Source organism: Carettochelys insculpta, chromosome 3 (genome assembly GCF_033958435.1).
Source record: "Carettochelys insculpta isolate YL-2023 chromosome 3, ASM3395843v1, whole genome shotgun sequence".
Taxonomy (NCBI): Eukaryota; Metazoa; Chordata; order Testudines; family Carettochelyidae; genus Carettochelys; species Carettochelys insculpta.
The window spans coordinates 95879970-95903717 of record NC_134139.1 but is presented as its reverse complement, the minus strand read 5'-3'; the positions used below and the strand labels follow the sequence as shown (position 1 = coordinate 95903717).

Sequence of the window (23748 nt, the reverse complement as noted above, 5' to 3'; positions counted from 1 at the left end):
CGGGGTTGAGTTACGGTAGTTCTGTTGGAATACTCTATAATGTATGTCAAAGTTCATCCTTCCCTGTCCCTTTAAGGGCCTGTTTGTGCTCCTGCTGAAGTAGATGGCAGAACTACCATTGTCTTAAGTGGTGTAGTACTAGGCGCCGGCTGGCCCTGATTCTTCGTTATTCAGTGTTGACAGGCTCCTGCACCTGCAAAGTGTGCCACTGATTTCATTGGGGCTCAGTCCATGTGTGAAAACTTACAAGAGTGGGAAGTGGGAATAAAAACTCCATCCAGCAAGCTGCTGAGCACTTTGACCACAATCTAGCATAGTGTTTAAGAATATGTTGAACTTTAGTGTGGGCGTTCCCCTGCTGACTTCAGTGCACTCACATTAGAACAGTGTGCTTTGTTGGATCAAGTCCAGTGCGCAGTATTTTGCAGTCTTGACTCCTTCATGTAAGTGATGTTTTCATGGCATTAGCTAACTTTCCAACCTGAACTGCATGAGGAAGAGAGTGTGCTTTGACAGGGTGTGAAGAATGCTCCATCACTTCACTGCTGAAGGGCACACATTCGTCTCCTGAAAGTTAGCAGAAATTGAACAAATGAGTGGGGGTGGAGGGGACAATTAACACAAGTTTTTCAAAGTTTTTAAAGAATATTTCTGGAAAGATGTTTGCAGAAGTGATTTTCTCTCCTGAATCCTTCCACAGCTTGTTTAGTGAGATTATTTAAATTGGAATTCCTTTTTCTTTTTCTGCTTTTCAGGTTCTCCTCTTTAAGATTTGACTCATCTGTCATTGTAATTATCCACAAGCTTTTCAGGACCCATAGATTGTTACTTCAAAGCTCAGGGTCTTGCAAACGCTTTCTGACCTGGGTAACATGACATGTAAGACTAGTGTTCGTAAGATCAAGGCACTAACATATCAATTTAGGAGTACTGAGACATTTATGTGTAACTTGTATGGAAACATACTTTAATCTGCTCAAGGAAAATTTAAAAGGTTGAACTGAAAGGCCAATAAAATTGCTTGATCTCATGGCTAAAATTGCTCATGTGAGTAAGTGTTTGCAGGAACAAAGCCCAAGTGTGAATATCAAAACAGACTTGATTTCACACTTTATTAATATTCTCTTTATTTTTCCAGAAGATGGACCAGACCATCCATATTAAAATAGCTTCTTGTATCAGACAGTGGTTGCCACTAGTCATCCTTTGAGACACCTTGGTGTTTGTTTGGGTGTGTTTTTTTAAATTAGATCTGCAGTATAGCCTTTTCTTTGGCTAGAACATTTCCATCAGTATAAATTAGAACTGAATTCCTTATAAAACTAAATCTCAGTCAGGAGTTCTTAATACTATTTCCTCAAGTCCTCCTTGAAATTTCAACTAGTCTAATGTGTTCAGAAATGTGTGTTAAACCTGTTCTTTAAAAAAAACAAACAAAAAAAAAACAACCTTGCATTCAAAGTGGATTTTTGTTGATGTAACTTACTTGTTGCCAGCACATGCTTCATCTGAATAACAGGAATTTTTATGGACAAAGCTTTTGTTTTGTACTTTGTTTTGACAGAAAGGTAAATGAAAGAACAGCTTTTAAAGGATAATGATCTAAACCACGTCCAGGGGAAGCTGGTAGGAGGAGGCTCTGAGTAAATGGTCTGGGGGGAAGATGTAGGAGGATTGTCTTTGAGTTTTTCTAGGAAGAAAGGATTCTGATCCCAAGTTCCAAAGCAGATTTACATCTGAGTCTCCAACAATGTGTGTAACAGGGCATGGGAGCACAGTAACATACACTCCAGGCTCAGCACTGAGGGGAAGTCTGGGCATAGTTCCAGGACAGTTGGGAGTTGTAGGCCTTGTGGCAATCATTTTGAGAGTGGGAGCAGATTGAGACCCCTGACTGAGACGCCTCATTCCCCTCACACACCAGATCCATGAGCAGAGGGTGTCAAAGGGGGGACCGAGGTCAGATTAATTCTTCTGGTGGGGGGGACTACAGATGGGGGAATTCAGGGTTCAGTGTGCAGGGGTGGGGGGGGGCCTGTCAGGGAGCAGATGTGAGGTCTGCATAGGAGGGAGATTGCAGGAGCATTCTGAGGATGAAGAGTTGGGGGGAGGGATGGAGGGAGAAAGAACAGGCTTAGACTGGGGGTCCGTGTGGGAGAAAGGGTGCAGCAGTGAGCTGGGGTGAATGTTTGGGCTATGGGTGGAAGGAGGTGTGCCGGGGTAGGCTCAGGGCTCCATGCCCTCCACGCCACAACAGGCTGGATGCAGGGGAGGGGAGCCCAGACCTCAGGAGACAGATCCACAGTCTGGATCCAGACAGTGTGTGTTGAGACTCTTTTTGAGAAGATTTTGGAGAGAATGAAGAACTCCAGTAGAAACTAGCGGAAGAGACTTCTGGGGCAAGATGACTTGGATATTTGGACTCATTTTCCAAGTGGCTTTTTCCGGATTACTCCTGGGCTGCTTCCAGATCTTCACAACTGTGAGATCTTGTTGACCTAACTGTTCCTCAGCTCTCCCTTAGGGCCTGCCCAAGGGTCACATCTTACAGGCTGAGAAGTTCTAGTCAAACCCCATTTGATTGAAAGTGCATTGAACTCTATTACACATTTAAGTTTTAAGTTCTGGGTAGAATTATTTCCACAACTTTCCTTGGGTTATCATCCACAAGCTAATAGATCCTGCAGTCAGAAGAATTTTTTCCTGATACACAGCCTAAATGTTCCCTTTCTTAGTTCATCCCATGAAGATTTAGTTGCAAATTTTAAATGCCTGTGGCTACAGCTTAATACTAGTAGAGACAGGGTATAATCTAAATAGTCTTGGACTTGACTATAAGATAGAGAATACTTTGAGGCTGCTGCCCTTTCCGTTTCACGTGTGGGCATTTGTCTTGTTTTTTTAATAGTAGAGGTTTATTTTGTCTATAACACAACTCAAAAGCCCAGCATGGTCCTTCTGCCCTGCAAGGGGGAATGTCATCTTTTGTGCATATTTTGTGCATCTTTTGTGCATATTCAAACACCACATTTTTTTATGTTTAGTGTCTCAAATTTTACTTTCCATTTGCAAAAGTTAAAAACCACATAATGGTTTTTGACAGCCAGGGCCAGGATGAGTGTTCTGAGTGCCCAAGAGTTATGGGAGGAAATTTACTGTCTGTTTTGGTCAATTTACTGGTTATAGGGATTTGAAAAGTAGTAAATTTCACCGTTTCAGGCTTTTAATTTCACCGTTTCAGGCTTTTAATTTCACAGGATTAAAACCATGGAGGTCCCACCCACTTCCAGTAGCAGCACAGAAGTAAGGGTAGCAGTACCACACCATGCCATGCCACACTCAGTTCTGCACTGCCTTCAGAGCTGGGCTCCCAGCCATCAGCTCTAGGGTCTCCTGCAGCTAGGGGAGGTTCCTGGATGTGGGCCTGACTTGGTCTCAGGAGCATCTCATGCAGAAGAAGAGGAAGTCCTGTCTTACCCCTGGCCCGCTCCAGAAGTAGCAACTGGAGCTCAGCACTTAGGAGTTAAGGCCATGGAAAGGAGGAACAGCAGCATCCTGGCTGGTCACCTACTTGTCCACCCGGCAGGCCAGCCCTACTGTCTGGCAAAAGTCATACCCCCACCCCACTGTGCCACCTCACTTCTGTGCTGCTAGTATGCCTTCAGAGCTGGACTCTTGGCCACCAAGCCATGCTTTTTGGACCTCCAACTTTTAAAATCAGGTCTCGCCTACAATAGCTAGATTTCATGAGGGAAATCTGATTTCATAGTCTGTGACACATTTTTCATGGCGGTGAATTTGATAGGGCTGTACACATTGTGTAGCAGTTTTATCTCTCTTTGCTAAGGCTTTCCATGGTGCAACTGCATTCGTTGTTGTAGATGGAAATCTTCTGTCCAGACAAGGCCTCCATTTTCACGTTGATAGCATATTGGAGCAAGAGATCTACCAAATCCTGACCCCAAGTTCATTTTGTCCTTTTAGTACTAGAATAGCAGTGAAGTTCCAAAGCACGTTTGTCTCTACTTGGAATTTCCATATTTACTTAGCATTTCCTCATTCTACTGTTGGTGAAATATGGCAAGGAGTTCTATTAGCAAAGGAGACTGCTTTGAATTGCTGTAAAGTTAGTTTCATGAATGTTTTGCAGACTGCTTATTTAAATCCAAGGGACAGAGTTCCTAATTACTATAAATTTAAATATTTAATTCCTAGGAGAGAGGTTAGCCTTACAAACCATCTTCTGCTGCACATCCCAGTTGTTCAATAAATGTATTTTTAATAAAAGGCAAACATTAGAACACATGTACATACAATCTCCTATAATGAGAGGGAGCCAATCCCTGCACTGCTAGTGTATACACATAGGAAATGTTATGGGGGGGAAAAAAAGCATGTAATATTTCATTAGCATTTGATAAAGCCAGACTAACATTTTGACTTTATACTAGCAGAACAACAGATATAACTTGCCATTAAAATCTGAGTCTGAATCACTCACATAATGACCCCCTGTGGCTGTATCTTAACACACATGGGCCGCGTCTACACATGCCGGCTACTTCGAAGTAGCGGCGCCAACTTCGAAATAGCGCCCGTCACGGCTGCACGTAGCGGGTGCTATTTCGAAGTTGACATCAACGTAAGGCAGCGAGACGTCGAAGTCGCTATCCCCATCAGGAGATGGGAATAGCACCCTACTTCGATGTTCAACGTCGAAGTAGGGAATGTGTAGTCGTTGCGCGTCCCGCAACATCGAAATAGTGGGGTCCGCCATGGCGGCCATCAGCTGAGGGGTTGAGAGACGCTCTCTCCAGCCCCTGAGCTCGATGGTCGCTGCGTGCAGTGGCCCCTTAAAGGTCCCCGCCCCCTGCCTTCCTCTGCAGCCACTAGAACCCCCCAGCGCTGCGATGGCTGCCTCCCAGCCCCCTAAGCGCCCCCAGGGCACCCCCCCAAAGGGGAGCCAGGGCTCCCAGACCGGCAGCCAGGCTGGGAAGCGGCAGCAGGGCCCCTCCTGGATGGAGGCCGAGCTTCGGGACCTGCTGGGGCTCTGGAGTGAGGAGGAGGTGCTCCAAGTAATGGGGAGCAAGAGGCAGAACGTGGATGCGTTCGCTCGGCTGGCCGAGGGCCTGGCCGCCCAGGGTCACCCTGCCCGCACTCCGGATCATGTCCGTGGTAAAGTGAAGGAGCTGCGGCAGGGTTACGCCCGGGCCCGGGATGCAGCCGGCCGATCTGGGGCCGCCCCGTCACTTGCCCCTTTTACAGGGAGCTCAGGGCCATCCTGGGCCCCCGGCACACCTCCTCCCCTCCGGCCACTCTTGATACCTCGGCCGACGAACCCCAGTAGGCCCCAGAGGCGGAGTCCGCCCCAGAGGCAAGCTCCGCACCTCAGGGGCCCCCCCAGGAGCCCACCCCTGGGGCACCGGAGGAGGAGGAGGAGGGGGAGTCCTCCTCCAGCGACGCAGGACTCCGGATCTATATCCCGTCCCGGAGCTCCAGCAGGGCGTCCGCCCACCGGGTGTCCCCCAACCGTGGGAGCGGACCGTCAGGTATGTACCCCCCTGGTGCACACCCCCGGGGTTGAGGGGCGGGGGTAATAGATATGACCAGGGCCCTCCACATGCCCAGATGACCATGGCCTCAAGGACAGCAGTGGCATGTCCCTCACAGGAGTGCATCAGCCCCTGCCCCCCCAGCAGGACAGTGCCATACCCCATCCCTGGGGATCGGGGGAGCGGAACCTAGGGTCCCCCGGGGGGGAGGGGGGGACACCCATCATCATCATCAGCATCTCCCGGGGACGGGGATGGGGAACCTGCAGCAGAGGGGTGGGGGGACAAGGGCCACGGCTTGGGGCCCACACTAATGGCTGTCTCTACTCTTCTTCCCCCCCGTGTTCCGCAGCTGCACCATCGGAAGGACCAGAGAGCGCCGGCAAGGTGTCAGTGGTCCCGGAGAGCCCACCGGGGCCATCACTCCAGGCCAGCCCCTTTGGCGGAGCACCGACCAGCCCCACAGCGGGGACGACGGCGGAGCCAGCCCCACTCCTGGACGGCGACGGACCCCCAGCTGCTGGAGATCCACCGTCGGCAGCTGGAGGTCGCCGAGCAGCTCCTGAGGGTGGAGGAGCGGCGCCTTCAACTTCAGGAGCAGGCGCTGGCCTGGCGCCAGGAGGCATGGGGGGCCTTTATGCGGACATTTGAGCGTATCGTGGACTACCTGGCCCCCCATGCCGCGCTGGCCGCCGCTCTGCCCGCCCTGCCTGCTCCACCCGCTGCTCCATCCGCTGCTCCATCCGCCGTTGCACCGCCACCGAGGGCCCTTCCGCTGAGGGGGACCTGGGGCCAGCTGACACCCGCTGGCCTTATCTCCCGGTCTGCCAGGGCTGAGGCTGAGGCGTGGGTCGCAGCCGCCCACCCCCAGCGCTGGACTTTTGGGGGTGTGGGGCCCAGGACGTGCCCCCCCCCTTTGTATATATCCCCTTCCGTTTTATCTTCTTTTGTAAATAGTTTCTATTAGACCCCTGTTGTTATGTTATGTTGATACCTGCCCCCACATGTACATAGTTCTCCCCTTCCTTGTCTTCCTCTTTTTTCTTTCATCTTATCTGACTTTTATATATATATATATATATATATATATGTAATATTTATTTGGCCTGTAAATAGTTAGTTAAGATGATAATAATGAGAGTTCAACATATATCTGGTTTGACGAACAAATGTCTGCTTTTATTTACAAGAAAAGTTGGGGTGGGTGCTCTGTGGTGTGGGAGTAGGGGCAGGGAGTGTTGTGGAGGATGGGGGGGTGCAGTGGGGGGTCTGCCAGCATTCACCCCGCGGCCTCATCGAAATGGGCCCGCAGGGCCTCCTGGACCCGGGTCCCTTCGGGGTCCACCTGGCAACTGGGGGCAGCAGGTGGCTGCACATCGGCCCTGCTAGCCTCCACAGCCCAGCCCTGAAAGAAGGCCTTCCCCTTGCTCTCCACCAGGTTGTGCAGTGCACTGCACGCGCCCACAATCTGGGGGATGTTGGTGGGGCCCGCATCAAGGCGGGTGAGGAGACACCTCCAGCGCCCTTTGAGGCGGCCAAATGTGCGCTCTACCACCTGGCGCGCGTGGTTCAGGCACATGTTGAAGCGCTCCTAGCTGGCTGACAGGTGGCCCGTGTACGGGTGCATGAGCCAGGGCCGGAGGGGGGTCATAGTACTGTGCAGAAGAACAGAGAGAAGAGGTTCCCCCTGAGCTGAGATTCCAAGCCCCTGGATGGGAGAGTTTGGACTGCCACATCTTGAATTAATGGAGGTAAAATATATCCAACTTGATGAGACTGGCACTGCAAGCAGCTTCTTCAGAAGGGGCTTCGTGTTAAAACTTCCTAACTGGAGAAAAGGGGCCATTCGTTCACAGTTGCTGTATAGTCTGAAATAGTCTATATTGTCTGCTTAGGCATTTTCTGCATATTTATTCTTTTATAAGCAAGCATTTCATAATAGTAATATAATATTTTTGAATAGTTGAATTAATATTACTGTTTAAATCAATAGCAAAGTAAAGTAAAATTCCTTTAATCTGGCACATCCGGGACTAGACAGGCGCTGTATTACCACATTTTCTGGACTATTGGATGTCACCATATCCCCCATGCCCTAGTTGAAACCCCTCTGTTGCAGCTTACCACCCTGGCACCCAGCTGCAGCTCACCACTCCTGTGAGTCCCCAGCTTCTTCTGTACCCTGAGCTCCTGCAGCTTCTTCACCACCCCTAGGCTTCTCTGCTTCTTCACCCCCACACTTCTCGGCTTCTTCACCTCTGCACTCCTGCAGCTTCTGCACCCCTGCACGTCTTCAGCTTCACCACCCTGCACACCCTGGCTCCAACCCTGTGCTTCCCAGTTCCAACCTCCCACACACCACGGCTCAACTCCACCCTCCGGCCTCCCTGCAGCCCTCACACACCCCAGGCTAACGCCCCGCTCCCTTCTCATGGCCCCAAGCCTCCCAACTTATGCAAATTTCAAGGTACACGTATTCTGGGGGATGCCAGACCATCAGAGCCAGATTAAAGGAATTTTACTGTATCTTCTTCGAGTGCTTCCTTGTATCAGTTCCAATCAGGAGGGCAAGTATGACATGGCTGCTGGGAAAATTGTCCCTAGCTGCTACCTTTCGGGTTCACTGTGGGAACCTCCAGGAGTGGTGCTGGTGCGGCACACTGTGGCTGTGTCTACACGTGCCCCAAACTTCGAAATGGCCATGCAAATGGCCATTTCGAAGTTTACTAATGAAGCGCTGAAATGCATATTCAGCGCTTCATTAGCATGCGGGCGGCAGCCGCGCTTCGAAATTGACGCTCCTTGCCGCCGTGCGGCGCGTCCAGACGGGGCTCCTTTTCGAAAGGACGCAGCCTACTTCGAAGTCCCCTTATTCCCATGGGAATATGCTAATGAAGCGCTGAATATGCATTTCAGCGCTTCATTAGTAAACTTCGAAATGGCCATTTGCATGGCCATTTCGAAGTTTGGGGCACGTGTAGACACATGTGACTCTGATGACCTGACCACCCTCAGTTCCTTCTTACTGCCAGTGATGGCTGCTATAACGGCATCTCTCTTGCTTGGAAAGTGTCACATGTCCCTAGTGTTTTCTGAGTTTGTTCGTGAATAGTTGTAGTTAGCAGTTAGTTAATGTAAGAGTAGTGGTGAAGGGGTTTCTCCTCTCTACTTGTGTCCCCTCTGGAACCTAGGGTGGGATGAAGTCCCAGGGTTTCAAACCTTGCAGGTCTTGCCTCAAATCTATGCCTACAAGCAATCCCCATGACGCAAGTCTCCAGTTCCTGGAGAAAGACAAGTGCAAAATCTGCAAGGCCTTCAAACCACACACCAAAAGGAGTGGGACTCTCTCCTGAAGCAGCTCCTTATGGAATTTGCTCTCTGGCCTCAGAGACGGGAACCAACACTGAGTGCCTCGATGCATAGAACACCCCCTTGTGTCCCTGGACTAGCACCAATCCTTCCAGCACTGGCACATCCCAAAAGCCTCCACTTGGCACCAGACTCATTCCCCAGCGCAGTCCTTTGGAGGTTTTTTTTTTGTTTTTTTTAAGATAGGCACTACATTTTCCTTTTTCCAAACATCCGGAATCTCTCCCCATCTCCAAGAGTCTTCAGAGATAACAGCCAAAGGCTCAGCAATAACGTCTGTCAATTCCCTCAGTACCGTTGGGTGCATTAAATCCAGACCCATGGATTTGTGTACGTCTGTTTTTTCTAAAAAGCTCTTAACTTGTTCCTTTCCCACAGAGGGCTGCCCTCCACCTTCCCATACTGCATTGTCTAGCACCATAGTGTGGGAGCTGTCCTTGTCCATGAAGACTGAGGCAAAAAAAAAAAAAAAAGCATTGAGTACTTCAGCTTTTCTTACATCATCTGTCGCTAGGTTACCTCTCTCACTCAGTAATGGCCCCCACCTTCCCTGATAACCCGCTTATTGTTCACATGCCTGTAGAAACCCTTCTTGTTACCCTTTTCATCCCTTGCCAGCTGCAATCCAAATTGTGCCTTTGCTGTCCTGATTACCACCCAGCATTTTCCAGCTGTATATTTATATTCCTCCTCAGTCATATGTCCAAAGTTCTACTTCTTGTACGCATCCTGTCTGAGTTTAAGCTGACCCAGGATTTCCCTGTTAAGCTGGTTGGCTACCACATTTGCGTTTCTTACTATGCAGAGGGATTGTTTGTTTCTGTGCCTTCATCAAGACTTCTTTAAAATAGTACCAGTTCTCCTGAACTCTCTTCCCCTTCATCTTCATTTCCCAAGGGATTCTGCACATCAGTTCTCTCAGGGTGTCAAAAGTCTGCTCTTCCGAAATCAAGGGTCTGTACATTACTGCTCACCTTTCTTCCTTTTGTAAGGATCCTGAAATCTACCATCTCATGATCACTGCAGCCCAGGTTGCCACCCACTTCTATTTTTCCGACTAGTTCTTTCCTGTTTGTGAGCAGCAGGTCAATCTGTGCACAGCTTCTGGTCAGTTCCATCAGCACTAGTACCAGGAAGCTATTCCCAGCATTCTCCAAAAACTTCGTGGATTGTCCATGTGCTGCTGTATTGGTCTCCCAACAAATGTCTGAATAATTAAAGTCTCCCATGAGAACCAGGGCCTGTGATTTGGAAGCTTCTTAGCTGTCTGAAGAAATCCTCACCCACCTCATCGTCCTGACCTGGTGGTCTATAGCAGACACCAGCTACAACATCACCTATTGCTTCTGCCTCTAAGCTTAACCTAAAGACACTCAACTGGCTTTTCTCCCTCCTTATACTGGAGCTCTGAGCAATCATAATGCTCCCTCACATACAGCTCAACTCCTCCTCCTTTTCTCCCCCGCCTGTCCTTCCTTAACAGTTTATACCCTTCCATGACCGTGTTCCAGTTATGTGAATCATCCCAGCAAGTCTCTGTTATTCCAACCACTTCATACTACTTAGACTGTGCCAGGGCCTCTGTTTCCTCCTTTTTGTTTCCCAGGTCCAAGAACTGTAGAGAAGTGGCTGATTGGCCCACTTTCTCCTCTTCACCCAAGAATCTTTGTTGTCCCCTACTCCTTTCCCACTTACGTCAGGGCTTGTGTCACCATCCCCTAATGAAACTAGTTTAAAGCCCTCCTCACTAGGTTTGCAAGCCTGCCCACAAAGATGCTCTTTCCTCTCTTCGTCAGGTGGATCCCATCTCTTCCTAGCAATCCTTGTTTTTGAAACAGAATCCCATGGTCAAAGAAACCAGATCCTTCTCTACTACACCACCTAGACAACCACGCATTTACCTCAGCGATTCAATGATCCCTACCTGGGACCCCTTCCTTCAACAGGGAGGATGGATGAGAACACCACTTGTGCTCCATATTCCTTGGTTTTTCTTCCTAGCGTTATGTAATCTGCAGTGATCTCGCCAAGGTCACTCTTGGCCATATCATTAATTCCTACATGGAGAAATAGGAAAGGGTAATAGTCTATGGGTTTGATGATTTTTGGAAGAGATTCTGAAACATCCCATATTCTAGCTTCTGGTAAGCAGCAAACTTGCCGGGATTCTAGGTCTGGGTGGCAGATGGATGACTCTGTCCTCCTTAGTAGGGAGTCCCCGTCCACCACCACCTGTCTTTTTCTCTTAGGGGTGGTGGTCATAGAACCTCCATCCCTCAGACTGCACATCCCATGCCTTACAATCCATCAGGTCTTCTTCTGATCCATTCCCTGTAAGGTATCTGCCCCAGCTATGCCCATCGTGTCACCTATGCAGAGACGCTGAAAGCGGTTGCTTATCTTCACTGGAGTTGGAGAAACGTGAATTGGTTTTCTTCTCCTGGAGGTAACATGCTTCCAGTTCACTTTCTTATTTTGGTCAGCCTGCTGTTCCTGTGGTACTAAATGGTGACTTCTAGCCAGAAAGTCTTTACCTTTTCTGATGGACCTGAGGGTTGACATTCGCGCCTCAAGTCCTCTAACCTTCTCTTCCAAAATGGCAACCAGCTTGCACATGGGACATACAAAACTCTTCCTGTCGTCCAGGAGAAAGACAAACACGGCACATGCCAGGCAGGTCACAACAGCAGACTTCTCAGTAGCCATGCCAGCATCCATTATTCCCCTTTCTTTCAGAGAGTTCCCCTAGATATTTGTAGTGCCACTTTGAAGGGCACGAGAGAAACAAATCTATGCAACAGGGACAACTGGTCTGGGGCTCACCCCCAAGGTGAACTCCCAGACAAACTCCCTGTTAGCTGCTCCTGTTCACTGCCCGCTGCCTTCTTATGAGACTGCTGGCTAGCTGGCTAGGCTTGGCTCAAAGCCTTGCCTCCATCTGAAGGCCCACCTGGCACAAAGCACTCCCAATTCACACTTTGCAAATTTATCAAGTGCTCTTCTTGAAACAGGAAAGGAAGACCTTATCAAACGCACTTTCCAACTGCTCCTCTTTGCAAAACAACTGCTCAGTCACACAGGCAGGTATTCAACCCACCAGCTCATACAGCAGACCCCCAAAGGACACGCTCACCTGAGCGCCTCTTGGATGCTTCTTTCCCAGGCAAAGCCACTGATAGCTGCTCCTGTTGGCTGTTTATATGCATGTATTATCTTTGTGTCTGAAAGTAGTAAATACTGGCTATGTACCTGCATCTTAAACTTGAGTTGTATTGTTCGCTAACACACACAGACATTGGGATTTACATGAGAACTAGACATTTAATTTTTTTATCCATGTTTTCATCCCAGTTTAATTCTATCGTGGTTTTGTTAATGCAAGGCCGGTTGTGACTGTTACATGAGGTTTTGGTCACTGTACTGTATATTCTTTTTAGTAAATTAAAGGAGTGCCAAAACAAACACCATTTTAAAAAAAACATAGAAAGTAAATGGTGTCGTTTGTTGCTCTGGTGAATTGTCTCAAAGGTCATAAAAGGGGCGGGGGTACCCTGTGCTCTGGAGGAGCAGCTGGGTTTACATAGCATTTCCAGATTGTTTACTTTGGCATGCAGCCAGATCTGCATAATTTGTCTATTATGCTTGTTTAATGGCTTTAAGGGACAGGGTGGGGATGGTGGTAAGGATGACTTGAAAAAGCAGTTCTGTGCTTTCTTCTTATTTATGTTAAAAGGCCTTTTAAGAGAACTGAAGATTATAAACTAGTCTAACAAAAATTTAAGTGCAAAACAAGGTGAAGGTCAGTTGGAATAATGAAATGTTTAGATGCAAGCCAGCCAGGCAGACCCATTTTGACCATAGTCCTGGCCTGCACTTTTTCCCCAAACAGCGTATGTACCTTTGTACTTTTACAGGCTGTTTGTTACTTTGGATTAACATCAGCCAGGAAATACAAAATTCTCCTGTACAGACAAAAACCAGGAAATACAAATGCTCCTGTACAATCCAGAGTAACCACAGTAGGCTTGTAGTTCTCCTGCAGAAGAACTCACTGGAGAGGAAAATCACATCTGGAGACTCTGCAAGAAAAATCTCATGATGTCTCCTTCTCCTCATCTCAAGGACAGGTTGGGGGGTTGGTATGGGTTTGCAGCCGCTCTCAGAGTGGAAGGAGGGGGGAGGCAAGGTGTAACTCAAGGATCTGTGTGGTAAGCAAAGGACGGCATGACACTGCTAAGAATCCTTTATGTCTCTCCTCCACAGCATCAGCCCAGCTCTTTTGACGACACACAAGCCCCTCTCATTACAGAGGTAACAGTCACATGGGGGAGCCAGTTCTGCTAGAAGCAGGGATTTCCCAGTGGGGCCCTAAAGAGAGAGAGAGAGACCATGCACAAAGAGTAGTTGTTTCCAGTTCTTGTCCATTGCCCCTGCATCCCTCCATCTCCCTTTAATCTGTGTTGTCCTGTGTTGGAGAAGCTCCAAGGCAAATGGTCGCACAAGAGAGCTTGCGGTGAGGACACAGACCTCCCTTTCTTCATCTCACCAGCTCCTCCTCTCCCACCAAATTATGCTTCCTCTGCTCTCATGGGATTGGAAATGAGCAGTCGGTGAGTAATTGAATCAACTAAGTGCGAGACACTGTGCAGTCAAATATGAGGACAAGGTCCTTGCCCTGCGCATTTGCAATCTAGCTAGAGTATGACTGAAATAAACACAGCTTTGACCTCAAGTGTCTTTCTGCTTTTGAGTAATCGAACCTGAGTTGCAGCTATAAAATGTGTTATCCAAGACTTGGACTCAAATAGCTGTGTTGTACACATTTACAGTAACCCCCAAAATGTGTGATTTCGAGTTGCTCTTTACTTGAGCTAAAGCAAGTTAAGCGCAACTCAAAGTCACTCTGCAGCTGTCTGCCTGCCCCACTCCCCCAGTTGGGGAAAGCGAGGGAGAAGCTGTGCCTGGCTCCCAGAGTGGTGGGGAGCCAGGATCCAGGCTCTGTGTTGGTCAGTTGCCAGGATCCTGCCAGCAGAGGGGGGCTGGGAGCCAGGATACTGCCTGGTTCCTGGCTCCTCACCTCACTGTGGGAGCCAGGAAATTAAACAGCACTAGTGCTGGTCAGTTTCCCAGCTCTCCTCTGCTTGCAAGAACCAGAAAACTGACCAACACCAGTTCTGGTGAGTTTCCTGTCTCCTGGGAGCAGCAGAAGCTGGAGCTCAGCTCCCTGCTGCTCCCAGGAGACAGGAAGCCACCTATTGGGAGCAGCAGAGAGCTGCGAGCCTGGCTCCAAGCTCCCCACGCTCCCAGGAGACTGGCTTCCTGGAGCATAGCTCCTGAGTTACATGAGAATTCAGCTTATGCAGAGGTTGCCAAGAACGCAACCTCTGCATAAATTGGGAGTCTACTGTAGTCAGCTGCATTTTTACAGGCACTGTTTTACTTATTCTCTTTTGTTTTGTGCACATCTTTATGTAAGGAACACTGTTACTGATCATCTGTGCAGACGTACTTTTCCCAAAATAAATATCTTGTGGCTTTTATATCTGGTTAAAAATACTGTGTGCCCTAGAAATCATTGTAAATCATTCCTGTTGGATGAATAAATATATAGCTGTTGCAGTATACAGAGTTATTTCACTGTTCCTCTTCGCAGCACCGCCTTTGCAGCTGTTGAGCTGTCCTGTAAACACATATATAAATAATTCTTAAAACTGTGCCCCCATCCCATGAAGCATTTAAGCATATGCATTTCAAGTTTGACAGACTTCCATGGCTCCTTTGGGATGGAATACTCTATCGACCAAAAGAGACATTTTAGTTGTATTAAGCCATAGTGTTGAGCTGTCCATGGTAGTATTGCCTCAACATGCAGGTGTGTTGTGTTTTGTTACTTCTTTGCTGACGAAGTGGCAGCTACCAATAAATCTTTTCACAGTGAGCAATTTAACTAGCCTCCTTCCAGTGCCAATAAATATAGCAGAATCCTATTCTAAAACTCAAGATACTGCATGTTGACCACTTTGTTCCTGCCATAAGATCTCTCTTTTTGGTACTCCACTGCTGTGTCCTCTTGGGTCTGTCCAACTTTCTCGTGGTAAGCGGCAAGTACAGTAAAGTGAATACTCCAACAGCAATATCAAGGCTGCTTCCTCTGTAATAGTCACTAAAGTTGTGAGGAATATTTGAATTTTGTACAGGCCATTGGGAGGCACAAACAGAGGATAATCCCATCAACGAAGAAAGGAGCAGCAGAAACACAGTAATTATCCAACATCAAAGAACCTGTTTTCATGCAAAATTTAGTAATAAAGGGTGAGGGAACAAAGTAGCATAAAGAACTGAACAGATAGAAATTAGTTCAGGTGTTTTTAAAATGGTCGTATTCTGGTGTGGGCGTGAGAGAGAAAGATCCCATGGTTTCTCTTCAACAGTTTTTCTTAGCAGCAAGGACAAAATATTCCTATAGCCCTTTTACCATTCTGGTACAGTGCAGATCTGCTATAGCACAGATACATTTGATGACAAAGAAGACAAACGCAGAAAAGAATAAAATTCTAAGATTTGTCTTTGTGCTGGGTTGTTTGATTTGTGACTAGACACACCTAATACTTTCAGGTCAATCTGAAGATATTAGGCTCTGATAAATTGCCCTGAAGATTCTGAGAGACCATGGTGATGCATGTTGTGTAAAGGAATGTATAAACAGACGTTTCTCTTCATTTCAAGTAAACTTGCTAAGTGGCAGAGGGTATACAGTACCTCCTTTGTACTTGTTGTTACTAAGGTTCTCCTTCAGTCCGAATCTCTGTCACCAATATCTTGTAGCACTATCTTCAGAGCAAGGAGAAAAAGTCAGGTGGAACAGCTATCTTGTCTTGCTGTTTTGTTTATTTTATGTCAGTGTTAGTTAATATTTTGAGATGAAGAAGTCAATGATAGGACCAAAATTCATGAACCCCCTTTTCTTAGTTCTCCTGCTTTGACCTTTCAAGGCAATGCTAAAACTTTTTAATAACATATAGCCTTCATTTTAGATCCAGACCTACATGTCCCACGTAATGTACCATTGTTTCCCTTTCTGATGCTATAAATAGTGAATATTGCACACTATGCATTGAGAAAACTGTCAGGAAATATGATTCTTTATAGAGGTGAATTCCTCACCATTTTACATTTCCATCTCCACTTTGCTAGAGAAAGATCAGGACATTAGGGAGGTTGCACAATTAGAAGTTTAGTACTTCATAGCAAGTGGCTTTGGATCTTCAGTATTTTTGGCACTCTGACCATTTCCCTCTTCTGAGCATTGACTTGCTGTGTCTTCTGTATGCAAAACAGGAAGAAAGCGTTGCGATGCTCATTGTTGTCTGTTGGTCTTGTGTGTCCATCTAGTGGAAAACTGGAAAACCACAAAAGTCAACCTGTCCTTGTTCAGGCCGGGGCTAGCTCTTGTGTATGTTTTAATTTGACATTAAAAGAAAGCCAGCTCTTGAGAGAGAAAAGACAGCTATATACTTTTGTTAAGTGATTGGTTTTATTAGGTGTTCTGCTGTGTGATGTGAACTTATCACTTATGAAAGGTATCAGATAGCTACAAAGGAAGACTGAAATCCTGTAGACACAGGAAATGGCAGGATTCACCAGACAGTCCAGCAGAAGTGCTTTAACCATGGAGGGACCACCAAGGGGTGAGAAGTCCCCATGCACATCCAATCCTTGACATGTCTGCTAAGGCTTTCCAGTAAGCACTAGCTTGTGGTGTCCAACATACTAGCCACATGTGGCTATTTGGCCTGTTGAGTGTAGCTAGTTGGCTTGAACAATAAATATACTTTCAGAATAATGTGGCTAGTTCATTTCAGAACTGGTTGAATTCCAGAGCACTAGTGTAATTCACAAAGACAAGTGAACAATCATTAGGTGATAACTGTGGATGAGTGCTAATATGATGGGTTCAGACAGGTAATAGGCAGATTAGTGGCACAATATCACATTACCAACCTCCCGCACCCCAACTATCTGTCAAGATTAGAAAAAGAAGAAAGTATAAAGTATTTGGTATGTTCTTAATTACTAGGCCTATTTGTTTTGGGGAGCATTTCCCCACATAGCTAAAGTTTAGCGATAACGAAGAAAGTAGATTAAAAATTACTTTGGAAGCAATGATTCCATTGAACTCTCATAAATGTTGGCTGTTTAATCTTCTATATATTTGAAAATTTTCCCAAGCTAGGCATGATTATGTATTTCTATGTACTTAATTTATGCTCGTTCATTTGTATGATACTAAAGCTTGAACCTCTGTAACTCGAAATGCTCTTGTCTGGCACCATCTGTAATCCAGCATGATTTTAGTTTGCCAGACAACCACTTATCATGCGTGTGGCCAAGTTTTCCGTGATCCCATAAAGTTTGTTTACGGCCACCCGTCCTGGCTCTCAGTGTTCTGTGCTGTTAGTTAGCTGTAATTAATTCCTAAATGTCTTCTAATAGCCCAATAAGTAGTGGAAGTGTTTGGTAATGTGCTAAGAAATATTGACCTCTCTCTTGTCATCCAGCAAGGTCAGGTCCCAAGGGTGCCAAATAAGAGAGGTTCAACCTGTAGTTTAGTCATGTAAGTATGGCCAATTAGAAGCCTAGCTTGACACATGTTGTCTATAATACAAGATTAGTGCAAGCATCATTGGACAATTCCATGCCTAGAGTAGCCGTGTTCAAATGTACATGTGCAAATGTGTATGTATAATTTTAAAAGTCTGGTCCACTGTGTTTTGTCCTTTTTCTAAAACTTCATTATTACAAATTGCAACACAACAAAGGACGGATAAATGTCTTTCATCAATAACACAGTGGGATAGTGCTGTCGTTCTAGAGAAAAATGTAATTTTTCTTTTGTTTTGTTTTATTCATCATATCCCAATATTTTTTCTTTTACAGAACATAGGAAACTTGGAAATCTTACTGTGACAGTGAGAAAGACCGTCCCTTCTCCAGAAGCCATACAAATCCTCTACCAGCGCATGAGATATGAATATGAGTTCTATTACTATGTCAAAGAGCAGTTCCACCTCCTAAAGCGCAAGTTCGGACTTAAGTCACATAGCAGTGAACCACCTCCCAAATCAGAATTCTTTATTCCTTCTCCCCTAGAAACTGAAGAACCGATAGATGATGAGGAGCAAGACGATGAAAAGTGGTTAGAGGATATCTATAAAAGGTGATGCAAACACCGAGCCCTCCTCTGGCGACCTATCAGCTTTCTCAATATTTTTTTTTTTGGTTAAAAAAAATATTGCCTAAGGGACAGATTTAATGCACAGCAGCATTTAAAAGGAAAAAAAAAGTTCCCCATAAGTTGGGCGATTGAGAGACACCCGGTTTTGCGGGTTATACTTTAATTTTATTATATTTTCCCTGGCTCCATAGGATCATTTACAGGACATTTTTTAAGATGAAACCATCTGTCATCTCATCACAAAATAACTTTTGCACAATAAAATGCTGCTGTACATGTGCACCCTTTTCCAAAACAACATATATTATGTTAAGCCTAATTTACAAAGTGACTTTCATAAAATCTCTCTCACCAGTATGTTTTAATACCATGCCCATTCCTGTGGCATTGAACTTCTGACCCCATTTATAGGCTGGGAGGGATGCTAGTGGAGCACAGTAACAAATCCGAATAGCAAGCAAATATAAATTATTTGATCAGAGTCATTGTTACAGCACATAAGGTTCAAACTGAATTGGACTCAAAACGGAGTAGACCGTCTCCCCTGGGGTGCTTCCAGGTAGAAGAGCACAGTCTACAAGCACATTATATCAGAAGAAATAAAACAGATTAAAGAGCCCAGTTAACTACATGGGTTCACAGAGTCAAAGTGGAAAACAACATGAAGTCCTGTGGCACCTTATAGACTAACAGATATTTTGGAGCATAAGCATTTGTGGGCAAAGACCTGCTTTGTCATTATCTGTGAATTTGAATGATGGAGATAAATCAGTAGGTGGAAAGCCGAGGGGACAATATTATGTAGATTGGAGATTTTCATGTGTGCAGTTGAAAAAGCTGCTCTTAAGCCTTGGAGGAAGAGGTGTGGTGCAAGTTTTTATTTTCAAGAAGACAACTGTATATTATCATTCTTACAGGGCACAGACCCAAAATTATACATAGAATGTTTTTCATGCAAGACACTTAAAATAATTTAGGGCTCTTTCTTTTATCTTGTACAGCAATTCTGTGACTTCAGTTATGTGAGTCTTCATGTTTCATGCAAATAGTTGACAGAATTAAAGTCAGTGCTCCTGGCCCCGCTGCCCCCAGTATTTGCTGGTACTGAGTACTGGCACTTTGGCAGTCCCAGGCATGGAATTGGCTGGGGGGAGGGCATGGGAAGCCAGCTGAGTACCCACACATCTTTTTTTACAAAAAAGACACTGACTAAGGTGGAATACCGGCGAGAACACCAAATTTGAAGTAAGCATGGTTTAAATCTGAGGAATCTTTTTTTATATCTATAATGAGACATTGACAGGAATGAGTGGCATCTTACATACTTCATAATGATAAAACAGAAGAAATGTTAAAGTAGCATCAAAACCAAAACACATTCAATGACATATTGTACGGAAAACAAAGTTTAAGTACGGTTATCAGGATACACTAAAAAGTGGAGTGAATGGGGTTGGATGATGAAATGGGGACAGTTCCAATTAACGTATCCATAGGATTTCTGGTGCAGTTTTGTGACATGTAGGGCTAGAATTGAAGTTGAACAACATGTCCATAGACTCTAGTAAGTATCTACTTTGCTCCAATCTTGGGTCCATCCACATAGGAGTAAGCAGAGCTACTTACCTCTTTGCTCCCTCCTTGGAACCAAGTGAGGGAGCCCTGGGTAGGGTCTTGGCTTCCCATGCACACTGTGCTGATCAGCGTAGCTGAGTCAGTTCAGCATGAGCAGGAGTAAACTACTAGCCCGTAGACCAAGGAAGCTGTGCAGGAGGAATTGTGACTGTGAGGGGTGTGTCTGCATTGCTTCTCTGATGGTACAACACATGCACTACGCATTGCATGGGGCTGGGCCTATTGTCACAATCTAAGCCTTGTTAGACGACTTCTAAGCCAGTGGTTTACAATCCTTTTTCATTTGCAGGCCCCTAAAATTTTTAAAATGGAGTTGCAGGCCCCTTTGGAAATCTTAGACACATTCTGCAAACTTCTGGAATTCCATGGGTCAGAGGTTGGAAATCCCTATTTTAGGCAATTTTGCCAGGTCTCTGTAATGATTGTTTCAGGGAAGTTTCACTATTTGTTTATAGTCTGCAAAAATGGACCTTCACTTTGAAGTAAAAAGCAAAAGTTATTTTGTGATTGAGGTACATGTACAGGCCCAAGCTAGGAAGTGCTTTCCAGGGGCTTCCTTTTACATTAGCCTGCAGGGAGCCAAAATAGACCATGGACCACCTTGATTGTCTAACTAGTCTTTTTTATACCTGTCTACAGAGAACTGAGTAAAGAAGCGTAATCATGTTGAGACATGATAATTTCCAGAAAATACTATGGAACACATTTTATTCTCACTCTTTACATCTCAGTTGTGTGGTACCAATGCACTATCGTGAAGGAAGGCATTAAAGGAAGGTGGAAGTGGCACAAATAACAATTAACATAGTCAATAAAATATGATTCTGCTGCATTGTATATTTTAAGTGGTTTCTATGAAATTAAATTGAAAGAATGATGATTAGTTTACACACTGTGCAGTTGTTATATTTTGGAAAGGCAGTATTGTCATCCTTTTTAAAACAAATTCTTCTGAGTCCCTTCTCAAATTTCATAGCAGAATAATCAGTCACTTAACTTATTCATCTTTAGTGCAAATTCACTTATGCTTACTGTAGACATTTAAATCTGCTATTGTCTTTAATGATACCTTCAGCCATGATTACTTTATAACCTAAACACAACCACTGTTACATGATTGATTCTCTGGGTTTTAATATTGTTGTGTTTTTCCTAGCAATTGACCTGACTTCTTCTCCCTGAATGATAACTTCATAATGTGTTTGGCACATAAACATCTACAGTTCCTGGCCCAGCAGTCCCTTTTTCTGTCATGAAATGTTTTATATTTTACTTTAATGTTTAAAAAGTACATTTTAAGCTGATTAATCTTCAACTTATTTATTATAATTTTCCAGCACATTTCAAATTCTAAGTTTCTCAGGAAAAAGTTGATTTAAATTATTTTATTTTGGTCTGGTGGATTTCTTTTTTCAGGAAAAAAAACCTTTAGCTCATAACGGTTTTGTAGTAAGTGCCGTATATGTACTTGTAAGTTGGTGGGTGTGTAGAGACTTGGCATCAAAGAAAATAAGAGAACTTATCTGTGTTAGCTTAGCTTTAAATGAAAGCGATTATGTTTGGCATGAAATAGTCTTTAACTTGTTTAGTGCACTCCCTAAGATTGTGAAATATTTTTAAAAACTTGTGGAGGGTTGGGGGCATGAGGCGGGTAATTGGGCTTTTTTTTTTGTCCAACTCCAGTGATGCTTGTAAGCTTGTGCTGTTCTACTCATTATCGCCATGTCATCTTTGGTTCCATGTCACCATAATGCGTTTGGTTTTCCTTGTCTAAACATAATACCAATGAATGGCACATCACCTGGAATCTCACCCTGTAGAGCTTTATTTTATACGGTGTAATTTATCATCTAAAAGGCCATACTGCAAATATGAGAATCTGACAGGTTGTTTGAGAATAGTTATTCTACACCTTAAATTGCCCTGAGGTACAAGGCCAAAGACTCAGTTACTTTAGCCATGTGAGAAGTGCAGTAAATTAGCCTCCTGAGAAGTGCAGTAAATATCCCAAAATGCATTGCTGGTGTGCTTTATTGCTGTGAAATTGAAACATTTTTATGTACAAATGGAAAGAGCTTAGACCCATACACTGCATTTTACTAGCAATTACAGACTTAGGTAAGATTATATGTGATACCCAGGATTAAAAAGCTCAAGTTGTGTTCACAGTTGAAAGCCATTTTATAATATAAAAGAATCACCAGTGGCAGTATTTTCATACTAAATCTAAAAACAAACGAACAAAAATTGATATAGTTCAACATTCTGGAAAAAATAATTTTTAGTTTTAATTGTCAAGCAATAGTGGTGAATGATGTGTTTGTTACTGTTTGTTTCTCTTCCATGTGCATGGCTGCATCAGAACATCCAAAATGCATGGTGAAGAGTAGCTCAAGATAACTGAACTCCTATAAAATGAATGGCACATGTGAAATATTTCAATTTGTTTTAAGTTCTTTGTCCCCAGTCTTTGTGATGAATTGCTTTGGTTTTATTGTATAGTTTGATGATCAGTGCCATAAAAACATTAAACAGAATGATAAAATGCAACCATTGGTAAATAAATCTCCAAGTTCCAGTGGCTAAAAACCATTGAAGTCTGATTCCCATCAGTATTTATTACAGTAAAATTAGTTTTTAAGGGAAAGCAACACTAGGTGACAGTAAAAACTAGATTGGTTGGTATTTTGTACAAAGACGTATACACATACACACAAAAAAAGTCTATTGTCTACCAAAATGTAATTTAAAAAAAAAATTAAATCCTATACAAAATAAAGTGTTGGCATTCACGACTAAGGCTGAATAGTGCCTTGTGGGTTTTTTCCCTTAACTTAAAAAGCCTGCGGCATTCCATATTAATAGCCCAGCACTGCAGTATCTTTACTGTAAGCTGGAACGTTTAGGATCATTGCAGTATAATACCGTAGCACTTTCTCTATATCTAAAGGAATAGGTATGCAGATGTCCACTGAAAATAATTCAGCATCCTGTTTGTGTAAGCAAAATTAGTACTCAGCATTGTTATTTGTAAATTGTCATCAGTGTACTTGATACCATGTACAAAATGGGGAAGACGTAGCCCTTATAAGGAATTTCAGTCACAGGACCTAATCTTACACACCACTACTAGCCCCAGTGCTTACTGCAATTAAATGGATGAAGGGATGGGGCTGCTCTCTGTGGCAGACATTGCTCACTTGTCAGTGTTTGGAAGTTAGAGCCCTTGTTCAGACACAAACCAGTTCAGTGGTGCATATCCCACTGGAAAACTGTTTGGTGGAAATTACACTTAAGTAACCTGCAACACTTGGGGAAGAAGCTCAATTTAAAGATTTTTTAAGGACCAGAGCCTCTGCTGGCATGAATTAGCATAATGCCATTGGCCTGTGTGCCTTTCTTTTGTATCCCATATAACTCAAAAGCGCTCTGGTGCACTTGCTTCATATTATCCAAAAATGGGTGCACTGTATGCTTGACTGTGGCATGGAATGAACTTTCACAGCTTCTCTATAACGTGTTGGAAATAGGACTGTGTAATGGAAAGACTGACACCTTAACTAGCAGCATAAACATGCAACTGCATGGTACTTGAAGCATTGTAGACTGGCTTTTTTTGATGAATCTGTGCATTCCTTCTTTTGTGTACCACTCCCCTGGCTGGTGGGCAACAGAGGTGTATCTGGCCACATGCTGCGCTTCCCCAGAAATATTCAGGATCACAACGGAACGTTAGTCGAGTGGTAAGATTCGAGCAATGGTGCGTTTGAATGTGGATTTTGAGTATAAACGTGGACTTCCTTTTCTGGAGATGTAAAGGAAGTGTGCAAGTCGGGTTTTCTGTTTAAGTGATGATGAGAGACTTTAGCTGTCTTAAAAAGAGGAGCTCATGGGGAGCAGGTTTGATGCAAGCCTTCGTCACCTAGTCCTTTGGTTCAATAGATCATCTGTACCAGA

General features: G+C 44.7%; 1 protein-coding gene across 1 annotated transcript in view; it reads left to right on the top strand.

Moving 5' to 3' along the window:
* The window catches only part of UST (uronyl 2-sulfotransferase), a 250940-nt gene extending 228350 nt beyond the window's left edge, over positions 1 to 22590 (top strand). The window contains exon 8 of the mRNA XM_074990414.1: positions 17859 to 22590. Coding sequence (XP_074846515.1) covers positions 17859 to 18142 — 284 coding nt within the window. The 3' untranslated portion in view covers positions 18143 to 22590. The remainder of the gene's footprint in view (positions 1 to 17858) is intronic.
* Positions 22591 to 23748: the final 1158 nt, after the last annotated feature.